This window comes from Melospiza georgiana, chromosome 1 (assembly GCF_028018845.1).
Source record: "Melospiza georgiana isolate bMelGeo1 chromosome 1, bMelGeo1.pri, whole genome shotgun sequence".
Lineage (NCBI taxonomy): Eukaryota > Metazoa > Chordata > Aves > Passeriformes > Passerellidae > Melospiza > Melospiza georgiana.
The window spans coordinates 42,879,376-42,900,785 of record NC_080430.1 but is presented as its reverse complement, the minus strand read 5'-3'; the positions used below and the strand labels follow the sequence as shown (position 1 = coordinate 42,900,785).

Below are 21,410 nucleotides of genomic sequence, written 5' to 3'. Positions count from 1 at the left end.
GACAGGGCGCCGTCAACTCGCCGCAACGCAGGTGGCGGACGCACGGGCTTCTTCACCCTCTACCTCCGACCTTCAGCACTCCGCCCTCCGCTCTTTCTCCCATGTCTAAGGGAAATTGCTCAGGACCTCCTTGAAACCCAGGACAAGACCGAACCGGGCGGTCCCGCTCCGCTCAGACCCCCCATCCGCTGCCCGGCCCCGCCGCCGCCATTGGCCCCCGCCGCGGCTGCGCTCGGCGCGCGGCCTCCCCTCCCGTCCCCTCCCGCCGAGCGGCGCAGGCGCGGCTGCGCGCGGGCGAGCGTTGGCCCCGCCCCGCCCCTCGCGGCCCCGCGCGAGCCGCGGCCGTTGTTGTCAGTCGCGGCTCGGAGGCGCAGCGGGAGCGGCCGCAGCGCCGGGTCCCGTCCGAGCGCAGCGCGGGCGAGGGGCGCCACCCGCCGCAGCCCCGCCGGCCTTCCCCGCTGGGCTCTTGGACCCTCTCCGTCTCCTCCTCTGTCCCTCCTTCCCTCCCCGCCGAGCTCCCCGTCCCCGCCGCCGCTCCCGAGGGCAGTCGCAGCGGGCGCTGCCCATGCAGGGGGCGGCGCGGGGCGCGGCGCCCCGAGGAGACGCCGCCGCTGCCGCCGCTGCGGGCAGTAAGTTGCCGGCGGGGTTGGGCCGCGTTCGGCTCGGGCTGGGCCGGTGGGGTGTGGTGGGTTCCTTCCTCCCCCTCCCGGAGCCGGCCGAGCCCAATGGCGGCCTCGGCCCGGGGGGAGGAGGAGGCGGTGAGGGGACGTTTCCCGGCCGCCACCGAAGGTCGGTGTGTCGGTGCCGGCGGGGCTGGAGGGGAGGGCTCGGGGAAGGGAGGGGAGAAGCGGTTGTTTCTGCGGGCACGGCGCGCTCCCAGGATGCGGGTGTTCGTGCGGGATCGGCGGGTCCCGGAATGCGGGTGTTCCTGCGGGGACGATGGGCTCCCCGGACGCGGCTGTTGCTGCGGGGACAGCGGGCTCCCGGGATGCAGGTGTTCGGCAGGGACGGCGGGCGGCCGGGAGCCTGCCGTGCCCCCGGCGCGGCTCAGTGTCCGTGCGGCACGGCCCCGTGTGACCGCGGTGACACCGGCCCCGCGCGTGTGACCGCGGTGACACCGGCCCCTCCGCCACTCCCCCGCTGCTGCTGCTGCCCGCGCCGGCCCCGCCGCGTGTGCTCTGCTGCCGGGAAGGGGAAAATAAAATAAACAAGCCAGGCGAGAGCCTCGGGTCCGGCCGCGGGTGCGTTTTAGGGGAATGACGGTGCATCTCGCCCCTCGGAATCCGGTGCGTAGCCAACAGGTTTGCCTTGGTCTCCTTGTGCCCAGGGCTGGAGCGTGCCCCTCCTGACAGAGGCTGGAAGTATCCCTCGTTCTTTGTCAGTACGTGCCGTGCTGCTGTCAGCGCACTTACTACGTTCGATTCACTGCCTAGAGATTAGGATAGAAATTGGTAGAATAACTAGCAAGGTCCTGCACAGAGATCTTTGTGCTTATTGTCAGGTGAGTTTTGCACCCAGGTGCTTAAATTAGTAGAAGATGATTTTTAAAAATAGTTGATGTGCCGTCGTGGTAATAGTTGAAGGGCGGATACATGTGGTTGGTTTTATTTGTTTTGGTTTGGGTTTTTTTTATTTTTTTCTAGTAAGTAGGGTTTTACTCAGTAGACTGAGTAACGTGTTGGAGATATCCACTAGGGCAAAACCCCCTGTACTGGCCAGAGGATGGTTGGTGACAAAAGTGACCTATTTTCAGCTTGGATATTTTTATTGGTAGGAGATGCTAGTATACCTGTGAAGGAGAACCCTTTATATGGGATACACGCTTTGGATTTTTGCTTATTCATAGATAGTTTCTTCTTGATCATCTCACTTCCAAGAGCTTGTTGTGAGCAGATGAGGGCAAAGCAGTCGTTTCTTTGGTGGTACCATTACAGTTCCTGGAGCAGCTGAAGCGTATTGTATGATTTTCAGCCATCTAGCATGAATGAAGTGCATGCAAATATGCTTACGCCTGCCCTCTGTAGTGCAGTCGCTACTTAGTCATATCTGCTGCTTTTTTGGAGTTGTTTATTATGGATATATTTGGATCTTCAGGCTCTGGGGAAGGACCAGTTTAACGAATCTCTGCAAAGTGAAATCTGTATAGAAGTGTTTACTAACAAATGTTTATTGTGTTGCAGTTAAGCTTTTTTTTTTTTTAAGGCGTGCACCATTAGGAACTGAGTTAAGGAATCCTGGGACTTTTTTGGCAGATATATCACAGAAAGTGGGGAATTGGCTTGTGGGTGTTTTTGTACTATTGCTGATCCTTCAAAGGAATCTGAAACAAATAAGAACTAACAATTCTTAAGAATAAGAACTGCACCAAACAGTGCAGTCAAATTTTACCTTGTGAAACATGTCAAAATGTTTACTTAGACTAATGTATGCCCCTTTGACTTCTAGTGCATACAATATCCAGATTAGAGGACTTAATAATAAAAACTAAGGGGGAGGAAGTCCAGTCTTGTCTCTTAATTTCCCTGAATATCCTAAATGATGAAAAAAGTGGTAGAATGATGACATATTTTTTTCAAGTGATAGGAAAGGGAAGCTAACCTGACTGCTGGAGCTTTGCCTGGTAGGCAAGGTAGCATCTAAGACAGCACATTCGTCTGGCTCTTTTAAGAGCATCTTTATGATCCACACTTGAGGCTTTCATCAAAAACAGGGAAAAGGGAGAATTGCATCTTAAATGTACTTACTGTGTTATGGTTTTTGTTGTCATTTTACCCAACTGAGAAGCAGGAAAGTACAGTTTGAGCACGGGACACCCTACAGGTTACTGGTGTTCCTTGAATCATTGTGCTATGAGAACTGATACTGCCATGTGGTGTGGGTGGTTGCACTGTAATAAATAGTCTGCTTTCTGATTATTTTAAAGAAATATCATGCTAAGGGTGTGCATGCTAATATGCTACAGCAGATATTCTTTTACTTGCAGCAGTCATCTTGTGCACTGTTCTGACCAGCCTGGTCCCTTCTAACTGCCTTTGAATCATACTTGAATAATTCTTTTGCAGTCTACACCTTCAGTGTATCATTGTCCCTTTTATCCCACTGGCAACTGTAATGCCAAAGTAGCACCTTTGTCTTGCTTGGCCTGCCTTGCTTTCAAGGACACAGTATCCTGATGCAGCTACGTTTTTTCCTCACAATGTGTCTCTTGTGAAATACATTATTTCCTTTTCTGGATTCTCAAAATTTCACTGAAATGCCGTAGCTGCGAAACTTATTGGTGAGCATCTGCCCAATCCTACTTAATTGTGTTTATAATTGTGTCTTAAAATAAGAAACCAATGAAATGTGGTTCAGATCAGGGATATAGAGCTGAGCTGCAGTTTATGATGAATATAGTAATATTAAATTCTGTAAGCTCTTAACTTTAGTAGCCTCTAAGGTTCTGCCCATCTTCTGTGTCACGTTATTTTCAAGCACTTAACTGAAATGCTACAGCTGCTATAATAATGTAAAGTACCTGTTGTTTTAATACACATAACAGTATTATGTAAGAGCTTAAGAGGATTTGAAAAAAACGTATATTCCCTTACAACTCTAGGATAACTCACCCTGGCGGAGTTCTAGTACACATAAGTTGATTGAGTCACCAATGTTAAGAACTTAATGAGAAATAATTATACTTGCAAAGTATAAAACAGTGCATGTTCACTTTCTGAAAAGCTGAAGCCCTCTGTTACAGTGATCTTCTACAACTGTGCTGGGACACAAATGTTACACTGTATTTGACAGCCTGTTTTCTTTTCATTCTTTATGTATCATTGTTGGTTTTTCTGCAGCAGAAAGTTGCAGAAAAAGGAGTTACTGACTACTATCTAGTTACTGACTGGACTTTACTTGAGAGATGATGGCCTAGGCTTTATTATAATCTTAGTTCATGATGAAGCATGGCAGATTTCAGGTATCTGGCTGTTCCTGACTAATTTGGGATGCTATAAATGAGAATAAGCTATTGAAACTGAGTAACTGTTGGTTGGAGTCAACATATTTGTCAAGATTTAAGCAGTTTGTATCCTAGATGGAAAACACCAGTCTCACAGTGGCAACTTAAGTGGCAAAATTCAGTACTTGAATTTTGTGTTACCAGATTTATTGCCAGTCAAACAAAACTATATGATATTTGACCTTGAAGATATTAAGAAATTTAATAGCAATTATTGTTGTTTGTAACAGGTACTAAGGGTATGCACACATACTTGCATCTGAACATTTGTGTTTGAGATGGCATGTGATGCTTTCACCTCCCTTGATATGGGAAGACAATCGTATTTGTGGTTCTGAATTTACAACAAAGATGTAGGTGTTTAAACAGGGCTAACATTGAAATGTTATGCCACACTGAAGTGTTCACTGATTAATGGCAGAATGTTTAGAGCTCCTCTTAATGGTCTTAGCTGCACTGCCTGGCGTGACAAAATTATGTGGTAATGTTAATAAATAGACATTGGAAAAAGGTGAAACAATTCTGAGAGTTCATGAACATGGAGTAGATGAAGCAGCTTCTCTAAAGGAGTTTAGTTTGGTGGAGAAATCGAGTTACCTGCTTTCTGCAAAGTTTCTGCAGTAAGTTTCATAGATGTAAAGATTTAGCATGCTGTCTAAAAGATAGTGATACTGTCACAAATCATCTGATATGCAAAATATTTCTTCATCAGTTCATGTTCCTAGCTATTTTGGGGGAAGAAAAAAGAAGAAAAAAAAAGAAAATATGATGGGATTTAGAATATTAAAAATCTTCAAAAATCTCAAAAATCTACTCAGATACTGTTTATCAAGCTTGGAAAAGTATAATTCTGGGCTAGGGCGTCCAACTACCATGAGTTATCTCTGTTGCTTATACAATTGTTGACAGAAATACCAGATCTGGATTGCTTAAATGTATGAATGTCTGTAACTAAGAAATCCGTACAAATTATAGGTAGTTGATGAAAATTTTTTCTGTTAGTGGGAACTGCAAAACATGAGATTATCAGCTGAAACTAGTTTTTCTATATGTTATGACATCACAGGGTCTGAACAAAGTTTTATAACTGATTTACAGATACAGAAAGAAAGTACTAGCACATATCACAAAACTTGGAATAAGTACTTTTAAAAGACATTGTCACATACTACTATGCAGAAGATAATTTATGGCTATTCAGGAAGATCTGGTATTTATACAGTAATGCTTCAGGAGCAGCTTCAGAGCTTAAGTGCTGTATTGCTGAAGCCTCTGGTATGTAAACAGGGTAATGTCTCTCTTGCTTTTTTTCTTTAAAAATGAAAGGCCACAGGCTTTCCTTTGAGAGAAGGCATAAGAGGAAAACAGATACAACATGAGATTAATTGCTTTTGGAGCTGTGGCTTGTGTGAGGACTTTAAATGGTGTAAAGCTATTGCTGAGTTCTTAAATCTGTAGGGCAACTAGTATTTGTCTTGTGTAATACCTCCTCTTAGAAATGGAAAGTACCTTGTGAACTGCAGCAAATTATCAGCAAGGTTGTGAAAGTACTTTGGGCTTTTAACATATTTCACAATTGGAACCAGTGCCAGTAACTACCAGTGATGGGTTTGTCAGTGGCTCGTAGTTCCATCAGTCTTAGTGCCTCTGTCCTCTTAATAACTTTGGGTCTAGTGTAAAATCATCATCTCGCTGTTACTGCTACTCTCTTACTATTGCTTTGGAGTCTACGTCAGCGTAGCCTCTGTTTTTTCTCATTCACCTGCTTGGAAAGAAAAAGGAAATAAACATTCTTGACTTTTAAAAGGGAGGCCTTGAAGGACCAATTCAGATCCAGTGGCTTCTTTAAGTTGTCTGTATGGAGGGTGATTCTCACACAGATACCAACTATTAAGTGGAGTTTCTACAACACAGTTCTCAAATTTTAGTTTGCTTTTTGCTAGTGTTCTGAAGATCACTTACCACAGCTTAACTGCGTGAAAGAGGAAAGCTTATATTGTCTATGGTTGATGTTACTGCGCTAGTCTTAAGAAAAGAGATGGTAGACAGCAATCTGTAGATCTGAAAGTTTGGGAATTCCTTATTTAAGAAATAAATGTGTTTTTTAATTGATGATATCCAGAATCCTGCGTTGTATCTTTTACATTTTCTTTTTCTCATGCATTTGATCTACTTCAAAGTGTCCTGCTCTTAGGTCATGCAGGCTCTCATCGTTTTCTGTTACAAAATTCTGTTTGTAACTTTTTTCTTCTCAAATCTATAATAGTGCTGCCCTTCCCATCCTCCAACATTTTGCTGGCCCAGGAGCAATGTTTTACCAAGTTTATTGACCTGCCAAATATTTCTGCTGCTGGCTGTTTACTGAATAATGGACCTTAGATTTGAAGAATTCTTGTTGGCATTTTGCTTTTACTTCAATACTAAGAAGAGTTAAGTCTAGACATCGGTGGCTCTAATGCCTGCAATACATTCTAAAATGGTGAAACACATTTCATTAGGGATTTCCCAAATGTTTAGAATGGCAAAACTTCATCAGCAATTGATGCCTCTTGTATCTTTTCAGAGCAAAATTCTACAGACTGTTTAAAACTAGGGAGTACAGTTAGGTTTTGCAGGTTAATTCTTCTTTTTATGCTTGTAACACAGCATTACTTGATAACTCTTCATCACGATCTTCATCATTTTAGAGGTAGTCAGTGCTGAATAGTAGAGAGAGTAGAGAGATTTCCTGATATAGCTTGACATGTCAGTAACACAGTGGACCCTGATGCTTAATAGGAAAATTAAAGAAGTGCATGTACCCCTTGAAAAAATCTCCTGTAGTGTTTTATCACGGAATTTACTGGGAGCAGGAGAGTTTATAGGGTTTGTCATCAGTGGAAGGGAAGATGTGTCTGTATGCTGTGGTGCAGTCACTTGAAGTAGAAAATAAAGCTTTAGAGGCCATTGCATATATACCGGCTGAGTTGTAACACTGCTGCCTCTGTGAATTGTTTTCCTCTGCCCCCCAAAAACGCTGCATGTACAAAATGTTTGGCTGTAGGGTGAGTGTAGATTGCCATGGTTTCTTTGAGTACCTTTGAGTGGTAGTTGTGAAGGCCATAGGAAGGTGGAGGAAGAAAGGCTTTGCTGGATCATGACACCTGCATGCAAACAAAGGAGAATACACTTTCCTGGGATACTGACTCCCACATTGAGTCTTGAATACTCAAGAAATACTGGGTACTAGGAGCTTCAGAAGTCTGAAATACGCTTGAGGAGTTGCATAATGACAAGTTTTCAGGCCATGTGATAAGCACTGAGTGTATGTATTTTTCACATGTCACTCTTGCAATGCCTTTTGCCTGCTTCTAGTGCGTTGGTGCTCCCTTATACCGAAGGAAAGGTGATAAAAAGTCCTCTGGGGGAAAGCAGGTTGATACATAAGTAAAGCTGTAACAGTGCAAGTAGTGGTCATATAGTAACGAGACAGACTGTTTTTAAAGGTTCATAGATTACCCTGTAAAGACACCTTACATTAGGATGGCAGATAAAAATTGGGAGGAAATATTGGAAAAAAATATAAAAAATTATACTTGCAGTTTATTTTACTGAGTTAATATGTTATTCAGATTGCTCTCAGATTCCTATGATTTGTACGAATTATTTTCAGAGTGAAAGAAAAATTGCTTCTGAATCTTCACATTCTGTGTATGTCAGATTTTGTATTTAGTGTTTCTAGGAACACAATCAACATAAGTCTTACCATCAACATACAATTATATAGTAAATAAATAATTGGTTTAGATGCTGTTACTTATCTGAGACATAAGAGAGCAAAAGGAGAAGCAGGGTAAAACTTTAATCTCTCTGGTGGATGTGTGTAATGTGTGCATCCACTGAACTATTCATTCTAAACTCCTGTTACAGAAAATGAAAGCATGTGCTTTTACAAAATGATTCATCTGATCTCTTAGGCTATCTGCTTTAGGGTGCAATTTGTTTTATCACAGACTCTTATCTGTGTTGACCGAATCTCCATTTATCGTGAAGGGAGACAGGAATGGTTAGCTGTCTGTGGACAGACAAGTCCCAGTGAAGATTACTTCAGCTTTTATGTCTGTTGGACTGATGATGCAGGGAAGTCTTTGCATTGATAGTTTTTCAACATTTTGTTTAAATGGGACCATGAAGCTTCATTTTCTAAAGTAAGCTAATGCACACATTAGGGTAAGATGAACTAGGCTGGTCTTACATGCGGTGTGTAATCTAATGAAACTTTTTGAATAGGGTGAAATGCTTAAAGAAAAACTAGTGTCTGAAACATGCTCCTTTTTCTAAACAGATCTATTCATCCATCTTTTAAAGATGGTTGAATCACAATGCTGTTGCTAAGCTTTTTAATAGGATGCATGTGATATTACAAAACAGCTCCTGCAGATCTCCATTAGGGGCTGTTTGCAGTGTTTTGAGGGATAGGTATATGAGCTTCTGTGGAAAGAAGGATCTGTTCTGAATTTATTTACTGGTAAATGTCTACACTGCATAAAATGAGTATTGGGGGCGTAGCTGAGTTCTGGTATAATTAGGGAAAAATGCATTTTTAGAACCATAATTAGCCACGTGGATTAAGCGCTGCTAATGGTTAGTTAACTCACCAACTAGAAAAACCAAACTCTAATGCTGAAAAATGAACTTATCAGGGGTTTAACATAATGTGAATGAAAAGACAGGTAAATATTTTCTGTGATATAGCTGTCTTAAATGCTTTTTTGCAGGCTGTCATTTGGCTTGCTGTTAACATGTGGCTGGTGGAAATTTTGCTTGTTGTCTGCTTTAGTTGGAATTGCTTCACTTGGGAAAATGTTCAAGAGATCACACTGTAAACTGGATCACCAAAATGATCCTTCATTAAAAGTAATCCTGTTTTGGAGGGTCATGGCAAAACTAGAGGCTTGTGTGGTTTCATTTGTAGTCAGCCCCAGAAGTTGTACTGTTGTAACTAAGGAGACAACAACAAAGGGGCTCAAAGAAGCTCTAGCTTGAAATAGTGGATCCTAAAGTACTGTCAGAATTCTACTTTCTTAGTCTTAAGAGAAACTGAGAAAAAGAAACTGCTCTGAAATGTATTGGTATGGCAACTGTGCTCCTTTAGATAGCATATTTAAATTGTAACCAAGGCTTGTATCTATATACACCGTGACATTTTTGCATCCACTTCCTACTACTGAACAATTCTAAACTTTTGTACTTTCCAACCATGTGTTACATCTGAGATCTCTGTATTTAGCGGTGGGAGCTTCATCTATGCAGATTTATTTTGAAACTACAGAGTTAAGGGTTAGTTGGTCTGTTATTGTGGAGACTTTAAGTTAAACTGTTAATGAATTTGCATTAATTTCGTTACAGCTAATGGGGCTGCAACATTAGTAAACATAGTTTATCTTCCATTTCAGTAAGCTCTTATCCTATTGATTACTCTCTGATATATTTCTCCATTGCTTAAATGTAACTGGGTTTTGCTGGAATTCTGTTGACAGGTTGATTTTTATGTGTATTCTGTGATTTAAAGTTAAATCACTTGTTGAGCTTGTACAATGATGTTTGAGAATGTGCCAAGTGAACAAAGTAATGAACATAAATCTTTCCTTACTGCTCAGTGTTGCAGTTGAATTCAGACAAGCTGTCTTTAATTTGTGTGCTCCAGTTCCCTTTAATTTCTTTAATCTAGAAGCAGTTAGGAGTCAGATTGGGATACTGTGGAGACAGCAGCACTATAAAGCATGTTTGTTGTGGGGGGTTTTTTTATTGTTGTTGGGTTTTTTTAAATGCTGGCAATCTCTTCAGGAGTGAGACTCTGGAGTTGCATGACCATATGGGGCACAGCTGATTAATATATCCCCTTCTGCTTCATACAGGCTAAGATTAGGTGGTTTATGTATGTACATGGACTGGTTTTCATTAGTGTTCATTTTGGGGTTAGGTCAGTATGATGGAACACTACACAACTATAAAGCAAAGTATTGCTTGGAAGCATTGTTAGTGTGCAGTAGTAGTGAAAGAACCCTCAAAATGGCCTTAGAAAGTAGAATAGAACAAACCAGAAAATGAGTAGAGATGGGTGAGAGGAATGCTAAAGCCTGTGGAATAACCTCTGCAAAAGGATTTATAGACTAGGATTAGAACAAAATTGAGTTGAAGCTAGGAAGGAAGGAAACTAATTCTGAGTTGCTTGAGGCAAGGTAAATGGAGTATGGTGGTTCTTGTTTTGGAACAGATGGTGAATGAGAAGATGCACAAATTATCAAGAGATTAAAAACAAACAAGAGGAAGTGGTTCTTCTCACAGCACATAGTTAAGTTATTCAGCTCTGTTGCAGTATGTTCTTGATGCTAAAAATTCACATGCTTTAATAAAGCACCTGCCCAGTTTCACAGGGAGGGGTGGGGTAGAATCCATCAAGTGCTATTAAACACAAACCCACTGCTCTCCGATGTAAAGAAGTTTTTGAGTCTCTGAAAGATAAGGAGAGTTTTATTGTTTATTGTTGTATTTGCCATTGTATTATGTTGTTCCCTATGCATTCTGTAATAGTGCCTACCAGGAAGGAGAGTGGGCATTTAGCTTAATGTAGCTTGCTTTAATTCAGTTTTGTGCTTTTTTGAATAAGGATGGGATGTTGTTACATGGGAATGTAGGGGAAGCACTGTAAGATGAGCAGTTTGTGAAATGTTGGGAAGCAGATATGCCAAACATCTTCTAGTGGAGTGGTTTTTGAAAGTACATGTGAAGCATAGTGCTTAGTAGCAGAAGAAAAGGGTGCATACAGCAACACAAAACCCAGTGAAGTCTGTTGAAGCTTGATGACTATCTTTAAAGAAACACAAAACCCCAAACCTCAATGTTTACTTTGTTTGTTATTGTATTAATGCTTGTTGTACTTAACCCTGTTCCTTGTCTAGGTTATGACGTTTTGGAAGCTAATTGATTTCATTCAAATTTTACAGGCGTGGAGGTCTCAAACTGAATTCTATGGGTTTTGTGGAATCAGACAGCTGGATAGCGAAGAGGTTGTACCATGGCTCCAGCTGAGAGAAGCAGTAAGGTGAGCTTGTTAAACATCACAGAATCCTCATAGGACCCCCAACCTTGTAATTGAATTCATATGAAACAGGTTCATTAGTTTCACTGTCTGTGAAATAACTTGTTTAGCAGGGAGTGTTTTTAATCTAATGCTTACATTTCAACTTGAGAATAACTAATGTAAGGGGCTGTTTGGTTGCCAGCTTCCTTTTCAAAGTTTTTCTTTTTGAAGTTCAGTTTTGAAACTGAAAATATATTCTAAAGAGCTGTTTTTTCTGTGTTTTAGAGTTGGCAATGAGCCATCTAATTTTCATATTTCTAACTGCTTTGTACTCAAAGTTGGAGAAATGGTTAGCTTTTTGATAGCTACAGTTTTTTTTTAAACCTCAATCTAAGTTAACAATACAGGAAAAATTCTGGTAGGTTTTGTATGTGGAAAAACAAAAAAAGACAATGGGACATAAGACCTTCAAAACTAGTTTTGAGTATGAATATTTTGTAAGTTTGGTCTTGTTTGCTTAAATGCCAAATACCTGGTAAGCAGGAATTCACTACACAAAAGCTGAACTCTTCCCCTTCTCCTCACTCATTCCCAGGCCTGATGAGCATATGCAGCCTACCTCCAAACTTTTTATCACCAGTTTGTGTAACTTCAGTCAAAATGTTTAACAAGCTTTATTTACCACTGAGTGCATCCAACCCAAATGTTTCATTTCAGCCTTCAAAGCTTTGTTCCTTTGCTGTAATTACAGTATTGATTGATAATGCTTAAGCTAATTAGAGTAACACAATTAAGTATTGTATGTTACTTTACTAAACAGAAAGCTGTTTAAAAGGGGGAGGTAAAAGTCCCAAGTCATGCCATCTGAACTTTGTATTAAAGCTGTTTCATGTGCAATATGAAGGGATGTGCCAAAAAAGGGATGTGTTAAGTATGTTCCTCTTGATATTCTGTGCTGCCCAGCTGTTTTATAGTGTATCTGGAAAAGTTACAGATTTCAGCTTTGCCAGTTTTATCAGTCTTTATAACATCGAGTTCAAGTGCTGCTTGAAATGTTTCTGACTCATGACAATGAAGGCCACTGAATTTGTGACAAGTTTTCATTATTGAAGTGTTAAAACTCACTTTCTTCAAGCATACTGATAATGTGATGTCAGAAATCTGCAAGTTAGCACAGCCTGCCTTACTAAATTCTTTGCAAAAATTTCTGAAGATGATTTCATAAATAATCTGTAGTAATGTGCTAATGTAACCTGGGATAATTACAGGATAATAATTTTGCTTACTTTTATACAAGTATGTAATCTTGTCTCTTTGTTTTTAGGTATGCTTGACAATGATTATGGACTATTTATTTGCATCAGATACTCTTATATGAAAATACCACGTTTCCAAAGAGCTTAAATATTATTTCATCTTCTGAAACAGAATGGCAGGCTTCAAACGAGGATATGATGGAAAAATTGCAGGATTGTATGACTTGGATAAAACTTTGGGCAGAGGCCATTTTGCTGTGGTCAAACTTGCTCGGCATGTCTTTACAGGTGAAAAAGTAGCAGTAAAAGTCATTGACAAGACCAAACTGGACACTCTTGCCACTGGACATCTCTTTCAGGAAGTCAGGTGCATGAAGTTAGTGCAGCATCCCAACATTGTGCGGCTGTACGAAGTGATTGACACCCAGACAAAGCTTTATCTCATCTTAGAGCTAGGGGATGGCGGAGATATGTTTGATTACATCATGAAACACGAGGAAGGTCTCAATGAGGATCTGGCAAAAAAATACTTTGCTCAAATAGTTCATGCTATATCATACTGCCATAAACTGCATGTAGTTCATAGAGACTTAAAACCAGAGAATGTGGTTTTCTTTGAAAAACAAGGACTTGTGAAATTGACTGATTTTGGCTTCAGCAACAAATTTCAGCCTGGAAAGAAGCTCACCACAAGCTGTGGATCTCTTGCCTATTCTGCTCCTGAAATTTTACTTGGGGATGAATATGATGCACCAGCAGTGGGTATGTATGTCTGTTTTGAATTCAACCAGTAATCTATAAATATAAATACCACGATCTTGTACCTCTGTGTTCTGTTTCAAGATAATGCCAAATATGGAAGGCAGCTAATTGGCAAGAAGCAATATAACCTCGATGAGCTGTGGATGAGGTCATGCTGGAGCAGCTCTGTTTGGAGGAGATACTCAAACATTCTCAAATATGCTTTAAAATTATTTTTGTATGAAATGGTGCTATTGTATAGATTGTAATTGTTTTTTAAAAATGAGTAATAATGTGGATGCAATGAGTATATTTGTAAATACTGTTTTAGAGAGAACCCATCATCTTTTCTGAAAAGTTGTCTTTTTTGAATTTATTTTTAACAAGACCCCCCACTCCCTTGCACCCAGCCACGAGTGACTTTCTTTGCTCAATTTGGCCATGTAAGAATAGCATTGTGAGCCCAGGCTGCTTACATGTTCTGCTGCAAGGTGGTGGGAAGCCCTGTGTACTAACTCAGCTATCAAAGGAGGAGACAGGGAGTTAGGTCAGAGAAAGCCTCAACTCCCTCTATCCCACCTCTGCCCTTTCATTGTCTGAGAACCAAAAGTAGTGGATGAGTTCTCAGTTGCTCCTGATTGTGTAAAAGGTAAAAGAAATAGTAATGTGTAAATGAGTCTACATGTTTCTAGCTGCAAAGTGGAGTGTGCAGGGCGGACTGCTACATGTAATTCTCTTGCTGTCTCTCTTAGGTCTGCTGCTTATTGTAGTAGAAGTAATTTAGAGTCTTTTTAGAAAATAACTTTAGAATTGATGGGGTCACTGAATATTGTCCTGTAGTCATACAGATTGCTTAAATCTGTTTGTTGAGGTACAGCTCACTTCCCCAGCAGGTGTAGGCACATATAATTGCAAATGGTGCTCCAAGAATAGCTTCTGGTAATCAAAATGCCTCTTGTTTTTATCAGTATCTGATACTTTCATGGGTGTTACAGCACCCATTAGGACTCTACATGGCTCTGTGTGTTTTGTTATATTTTATAGTAGTGACTGTAGTGATGGTTTAAATTAAGGCAGAGTTGTCCAGGTTTATGCTAATTTTCCTGAGGTGAACAATCAGCTAATTTTGTGTGCTGACAAGCACAATGCTGAACTACAATTCTTGCATTATTTTTAAACATAAATATTTTTAGCTGTTAGGTAAAATATTTAGGTTCTTTGCCTAAACATGTGAATAGCACTTTGTGGCTTCTGTCTTTGAATAGGTATTGTCCTCTGGGTTTTCCAGACTTGAAAGTACTTTCCCAAGTGTGCTATAATTAGGAATTTTGGATCTTTGTTATCTCTGGGTTTGCAAATTGATGTTGATGCTACAATGATACTTTACAAAATGATTTCTGTTTGGAGTCAGATGATTCAGATGAGTTGATTCTGGTATTATTAGTGGCAAACTAGAGCTCCTAACTCCTGAGTTTTTCTGTGTTCTCTTATCTCCTTTTGAGAATTTCCTGAAGCACAAGTGTAACTGACAGAGTGGCCTTCAAAACTAGATGGAAAAGTGCATTTGTTAATTACAAGTTATACAAAGCCTTGTGTGAATTATTTCTTGAAAAATGGAATAGCAGTCAAATTCTGGAGGATGAGCAGAAAATTAGATTTTGATATTGCTGCCCAGTTGAAGATGCTTGGAAAAAGGAGGTGTGTGGAGATTAATGGGGGAAGGGGAATTAGGAGCATTATGACCAGACAGTCCAAACTGAATTATATAGTTAACAAATCATGCTTTGGACCTCTTAATGATAAATGTAATAATGTTTGTTAGAGGACTTTGTAAACAACTAGGGAGGTAAACTTCTGAATAGTGCTAAAAGAAAATTTTTGAATGGATTCAGAGAGAGAGAGGTCTGGTTAATATGGTGTGTATCACATTAATATGATTGATGTGAACAGTAGAAAAATTAGGAAAAAATTTAAATAGTTAACTTTTAACTAGTGTCTAAGGATGCCAGTTATCTTCTATTTCTGAGAATATTTAAATATCCCTCCATGGTTAGTTCTTGCTTACTTATTCCCCAGTATGCTGTCTCAGCTGCTGGATACTTCAAACTTTTATCCTAGTTGAGCAATTGCAGTGCTTGTATCCTAATATTTTAGTGGCATATTTTTCATCACTTTGTAATGCACCATGAAATCTCTCTGAAGTACTGTCAGTTACCAGAGTAAAAATACCAGAATTTACTATTAAGATTCCAATAAGATGATGACCTTGAAGGGTCTGGATTTTCCTTTTCTAACTGTGGGTAAAAAGGTAAGATACACTATGAAAATTTTCTAAATATGATTTATGTATTTTAAATACAAAGATCATGGGGGGGAAAAATAGGGCCTTTTTTAAAGCCCTCTTTCCCCCAAAAGAAATCTTAAATGTAGGTTTAGGAAATCTATCACTAAAATTGTAATTATGTAACTGAGAAATGAGCTTCTGCAAACCTTTCTTAAACTTGAAAGATAAACTTTCATGCTAGGATGAGATTCTACTTGTGGGCTAGGAGTATGTATAAATTCAAAAATAGAAATTTTGAAGAAAGAAATTTCATCAGTTACATTCTGATGCCAGTAATGTGCAAGGTGTGTATGTATAGCTTGAAATAGTGGTGGAGTGCTGTGAGCTCATTCAGCTGTTGGCTGAATGGGGCTATTAATATTGCAATAATAGTGACTGCCAATGGCAAAGATCCTTCCACCACTTAGGATGAAATTACATTACAGCTGAACCAATCTAAAAACTTATTCCTTAGTAAAAAGGAGGTCATGCTCTCCCCAGTGCAGTGACATGGTCATGCCCCCTTGTGAGCATCTGACCACTTGAAATCTAACTCAGTTTACTAAAATGACAAATTGAAATGGATTCCCCTGCTTACACTCTGTGCATATTAAAGTACCTTTGCATTCATTGTGTTTTTAAAACCCCATGCCTGTTGTTATCTATGCCAAATTATTGCAAAAATTATTGGAACTAAAACTGATCAGGGTGTATGATGGGGTTTTTTTGGCCAAAGAGTTTGCCACAAATGTGGCTTTTTGGATCTCTTATGAATAATATTAGAGTGAGTACATAAAGGAAGATAATTTACATCTTCTTTCAACAAACAACTGAAATATTTAGGGCAAGTCTTTATTTTATGCTTAATAAAGATAATAGAAAAGCTTGCTTTTTGAAAACAACTGTTTCAGCTAGTTGAGGATTAATCTGCCCTTTGTGATGTCACTTGAAAGTTTGCACACTTGAAAAGAGCCTAGTTAATTTAGGTCTCTCATTTCCTTTTGTGTTTAATGCTGTAGTTAAAATGATGCAAGAGGAATATTGGGCAATGATCATATGTTCCCAGGGCTTGTCAAAAAGCTGAGTTAGATAATGAGAAGTTCTGTTGCTTGTAATTTCCCATGGTTTTTTCCATACTTAATTAAAATTTGTTCCAATCAAAGTGAGAGGCTTGTTGTTGGACATAAAGTTCATTTCCTAAATCAATGGCTGTGCTGCTTTAGATCACAGTTCTGTCTAGAGCAGTGATGTGTGCTACCATGAGCTCCATCAGTATTTAAAAGTTGATAACTACAGATGAGAAAGAACTGTGTACTTCTGGTAGTACTCTTCCTTTTGCTCTACCACCATGAACAGAAATTGGATCATTAAATAAATAGAAATTGCCTCTTTCCTAGGTGATAAAATTTAGTTGGAGTTTTTTAGATGAGTTGATTCTTTCAGAGGAGGGCAGGTTCTATTTTAACTGCTTGGCATCTCTACAAAGTGTGAAGTGCTGTGTAGGCTACAGTAAGACATAGACACTTGTGATAAGTTCATGTTATTGTAGTTGGGTATTTTGCAAATGCATGGAAACATTTGCAGAGTAAATTCATTTTTCTGGGGATGAAAAATGGGCAAATTCAGATTGTAGCATGGGGATTTTGTATATTTAGCACTGTTGAGCACTGGCCTTTAGAAAAGCACTGTAATACACAAATAACATTGCAGTTACCATCACAGTTACTTGGCATTGCAGTTTGTCATCACAGCAACACACAGAGAATGGTGGCAAGGTGTTCCTCATAAAAGACACGACTAACGAGAATATTGTGGCTGCTGTAGCTCAGTGCTACTCAGCTGGCACTTTGTAGTCCAAATGCAGCTTGCTGCTGCCCTGGAAGTTGCAGATAACTTCTGCTGCTTTAGAAGTTAGATAGGGGCTTGCACAACTCAGACCTGGATATCTTCTGTCAGTATGGTAAAACTACGGATTCATTACCTGGTCATGTGTTTTTGATTGCAGAAGGAAACAGGGGCCTTGTTACACAGACACTCTGCTTTCCTGAAATGGTGATACACTGCCTTTAGACCCACTTTGTGTCTGTTGGAATGAACCCAAATTCTTTTCTTTCCTTTTTGCATCAAACATTTGCAAGGGCTTTTTACTTTAGTATAGTGTTGCTGGAGTGTGCTTAGTGTTTCCAAGCTTCAGCCATGTTCACAGGGTGCTTGAGCATAGCCAGCTAGCCCCAGAGACCCTGTCTGGCCTGTGTGGAGCTGGTTTGGATGTTCCTGGGTGTGTATAACACTTTATTCTCAAACTGAATGACTAATGCCAACCTGTGGCTATATACAGTAACCTTTTGCACTAAAAAACTACTGAATATAAGATTTGACTGACTGGTATTAAAAAAGAAGGTTGTAAGATACTTGCAGATCATAAACAATATTGAATAACTGAGCATACCTGGCAGCATTTTGGAGTTTGAGTATGCTCAAAATCAGATTATAGCCAAGTTCTCAGCAATTAGAAGCATATCTCTGCTTGTTTGGTTTAGAAAATCTCCCTTGTCGTTGTTATATTTCAGCACTTCAGATCATTTATACTTAGATACAGCATGGCATGATCTTGAGGCTGGAAGGGCACTGAAAGTGTTGTGATACTTGGCTGCTTCCAGTATAAGGTGTGCCTCCCCTTCTGTTTTGCTTGCCTCAGTGCAGAGCTACCCCTTCTCCTGTGCTGCACTCTGCTGCATGGCTGGCCCTTTGATGAACTGACTGATACCAGCTAACGTGACAGAAAACTGTTAGAAAGCCAAAAACTGACAAAAACTGCTCTCTGCAAGCTTAAACTTCTGCCAGGTTAGCAGAGCTGCTTGTTCCCTTAGGATGGAGTGGAAGAGGTGCTGCACAGGAAGGGAAGGGAAGGAATCTGGAGCTTGGAGAAGAGTTCTGGGGGAAAGGGGTAGGACCTCTCTTGAGTTAGGAAATTTAGGTAATACCAGCTCTGCCTGGCTCACTTACTTTCCACCTTCTTTGTAAGAGAAACTCTTGACTGAAATTCATCATCATTGCCAGTCTATTTTTAGGAGAATTGTACACTCTAGTTCTTGGCTTCAAATGTTTTTTGAAGCAAAACAGAAGAAACTGATGTGAGTATTAGGTGTATTTTGTTCTGCTGTATTCTCTAGTGTACTGGTGTTAGTGGCCAAGCTTTTCTGCTTCACATTGCTTTGATGGGTATCTCATACTGCTGAAAAAACTGAGTCAAATCAGAAATTAATTTTTTATACTTTTTAGAAGGGGTAAACAGAAGGAATTGGTTGTAGAACACTTTTAGAAAGTCAAAGTCTTGAGGATAACAAAGTATTTATATTCTGCAGCAAGTTGCATGCAAATAGTGAAGTTTATTTTTAATGAAATGGGAGTTCAGTTTTCATGCAGTTTGCTATCCTTTGGTTCTTTTTTCCCCCATCAATCCAATTACTGTACTGACCAGAAACTATTTTTAATGCTTAAAATTGAGGATGTTACATTGCAAATACTGGAGCCTTGAATTCAGAAGTGAAGCTTTGATATGATGGGCTGCAGTGAACAATGGGAATCTGTGATCCTGATAACTTCTCAGTAAATCTGAGCAAGCTAATATTTATCAAGTATAATTTATGTTCTGTTCCGGATTACTTTATGCAGAAGTTTCCATTCATTCACCAGTAAACTGCTGGGTGAAACAAAGAATAATTTATCCAAGTGCAACTACAGAGAAGCTGTCAAGATAGGCTTCAGTTACTGCTATATCAGCTAAACTGTAATTTAAATACAGAGATACAGTCATGTTGCTGTGTTCATGGGAGAACTGTTTTCATAGTATTTCAAGCTGCTGTTGTGCAGCAAGGTTTCGTTGTGATGAATACATCTCCACAGCCAGGAAGCTTAATTTCATCTTTCAAACATGTACTCAGATTACTTATTTCCAGCCTGTGGCTGACTAATTTGGCAACACAGATCTGGTGGGACCAAAATCAGTGGTGTACTACCTAGTTATAAACCAGATGCCCAAGTTTTGCATTCATGTGTAAAGCTGTATTCAGATGTTAATTTTTTCTAAATAAAGTACAAATTATGCATTATACAGCTAAAATGTGTAGGAAAAGATAGTTCATCCAAAATCATGAAGAATTTTTAATATACCAGAAGCAAATTATCTTTATATACCAAAAAAATAGCAAAGCCATTGCAGTGAAACATGTGCAATAGCCGTATGTGCTGTGTAGACTTTGATATGTCCAATGATTTTGAAAACATATTTTATAAAGAAGAAAACTTCCTTTTATTTTTAACTAATTATTATTGGGTTTTATTCTGGCTAATTATTTTCTGGAGGAGTAGTATTGGAATTCATGCAGAAAATGTTGGTTTCGTTTGTTTTTTTAATATAGATTCAGTAACTTTTTGTGGCTGACCAACATATATCAAAGGAGATAGAATATATTTTTAAATGCAGAACTGATGATTTGGAGTAAAACAGGCTATTTTGGAATAAAGGAAGGCATGTGTTCAGTAAGACCTTTCAGTGGTGGTTTTTTCTGTTAAAATACTCAAACTTGAGATGTATTAGTAACTAAAAAAAACCAGTTGTTTTTATTTTAGTGGTTTTACTCAACCAACAAAACCCAAGCTATGGACGTGAGGGAAAAATCATGAAATCATAGAATGGTTTGAGTTGGAAGGAACCTTAAAGACCATGTATTCCCAACCCTCTGCTCTGGGCAGGGAACCTCTCACCAGAGCAGGTTGCTCAGAGCCCCATCCAGCCTGGCCTTGAGCACTGACAGCAAATGGAGCATCCATAACTTCTCTGGACAGCCTGTGCCTCACCACCTTGACAGTGAAGAATTTCTTCCAAATATCCAATGTCAACTTGCCCTCTCTCAGTTTAAAGTCATCATCAGCCTTTGTTCTGTCAGTCCATGCTCCAGCTCTCTTGTCTCCCCAGGACCTTCTCATTTCCAAGTTAAACTCCCCCAGCTCTCTCAGGCTGTCTCCACAGGAGAGGGGCTCCAGCCCTCCTATCAGTTTCATGGCTTTCTCCCTGCAGCAGCTCCATGTCCTCCTTATGTTGGGGCTTGCAGAGAATGAGTCTGGCTGCCAGACTGAATGAGAACAGGAATCACTTCTGAAGATAAGACTTAGTTACTGATGATTGTGTCTTAGTCAAGGGAAATAACTTAGAACAGACTGTTTCACCAGACAGATAAGCTAATTAGGGAAATAATTTGCTAAATGCCATTTGCTATTTATGCTCTTTTTTTTTTGGAGGGACAGGAAAGGAAAAGATTTCCCTTCATTCTCTTGTCTGCTCTGTGTACTAATAGTAATATAGACGGGATTTTTATTGCTTTAAAACAAAGAAAACCCCCATTCTGAATGTTAATTTAAAAAATGCTAGCGTTGATTGTGGATGGTTTCTTCCTCAGCCTTCAGCAAGAGAAAAATAAATGCCATTATAGAAAGAAAAAAAGTTGGGTTAACAGATGGTAGCCTCTCTGAGAACTGGAGAGGTCAATGTACAAATTTATTCAAAGCCTTTTTCATTAAAAATTACAGCATAAAAGAATAGTTAAATCAGCTAAAAACTGAGTTTCTCTGAAAAAGTAATCCTTATTCTTTACTCTTACACTTGAAATTTTACTGGTCCAGTTTGAGCATATTCCATTTTTTTCGGTAGTCTTTGCACATGCCAGTGTAAAAATACTTGTGATATATAGAAATGCTGAATTCTTTTTTCACAATTATTCTCTACCTTCTCACTACTGACTTTTAAAAAGCTGCATCCCTTGCATAGATTTTTAGCTTATACAGGAGTGGAAATAGTTCTCTTACTCTCTTTTAGAAGCACAAGTATATCAACAAGCACCATTCAAATGATTCACTGGTATGATACCAGCTTTTATCTTTTGTACTGTTGTATATAATGTTTTATCACTATTTTTAGTAGAAGTCTCATTTTCTGCAGTGTTTCACCTGTCATTTGAATTTTTACTC

The 21,410-nt window shown here is 39.7% G+C and overlaps 1 protein-coding gene across 1 annotated transcript in view; it reads left to right on the top strand.

Moving 5' to 3' along the window:
- The first annotated feature begins 424 nt into the window (after nt 1-424).
- The window catches only part of SNRK (SNF related kinase), a 39,764-nt gene continuing 18,778 nt past the window's right edge, over nt 425-21,410 (top strand). The window contains exons 1-3 of the mRNA XM_058036785.1: nt 425-629; nt 10,987-11,084; nt 12,388-13,081. Of these exons, the coding sequence (XP_057892768.1) occupies nt 12,493-13,081 (589 nt within the window). The 5' untranslated portion in view covers nt 425-629; nt 10,987-11,084; nt 12,388-12,492. The remainder of the gene's footprint in view (nt 630-10,986; nt 11,085-12,387; nt 13,082-21,410) is intronic.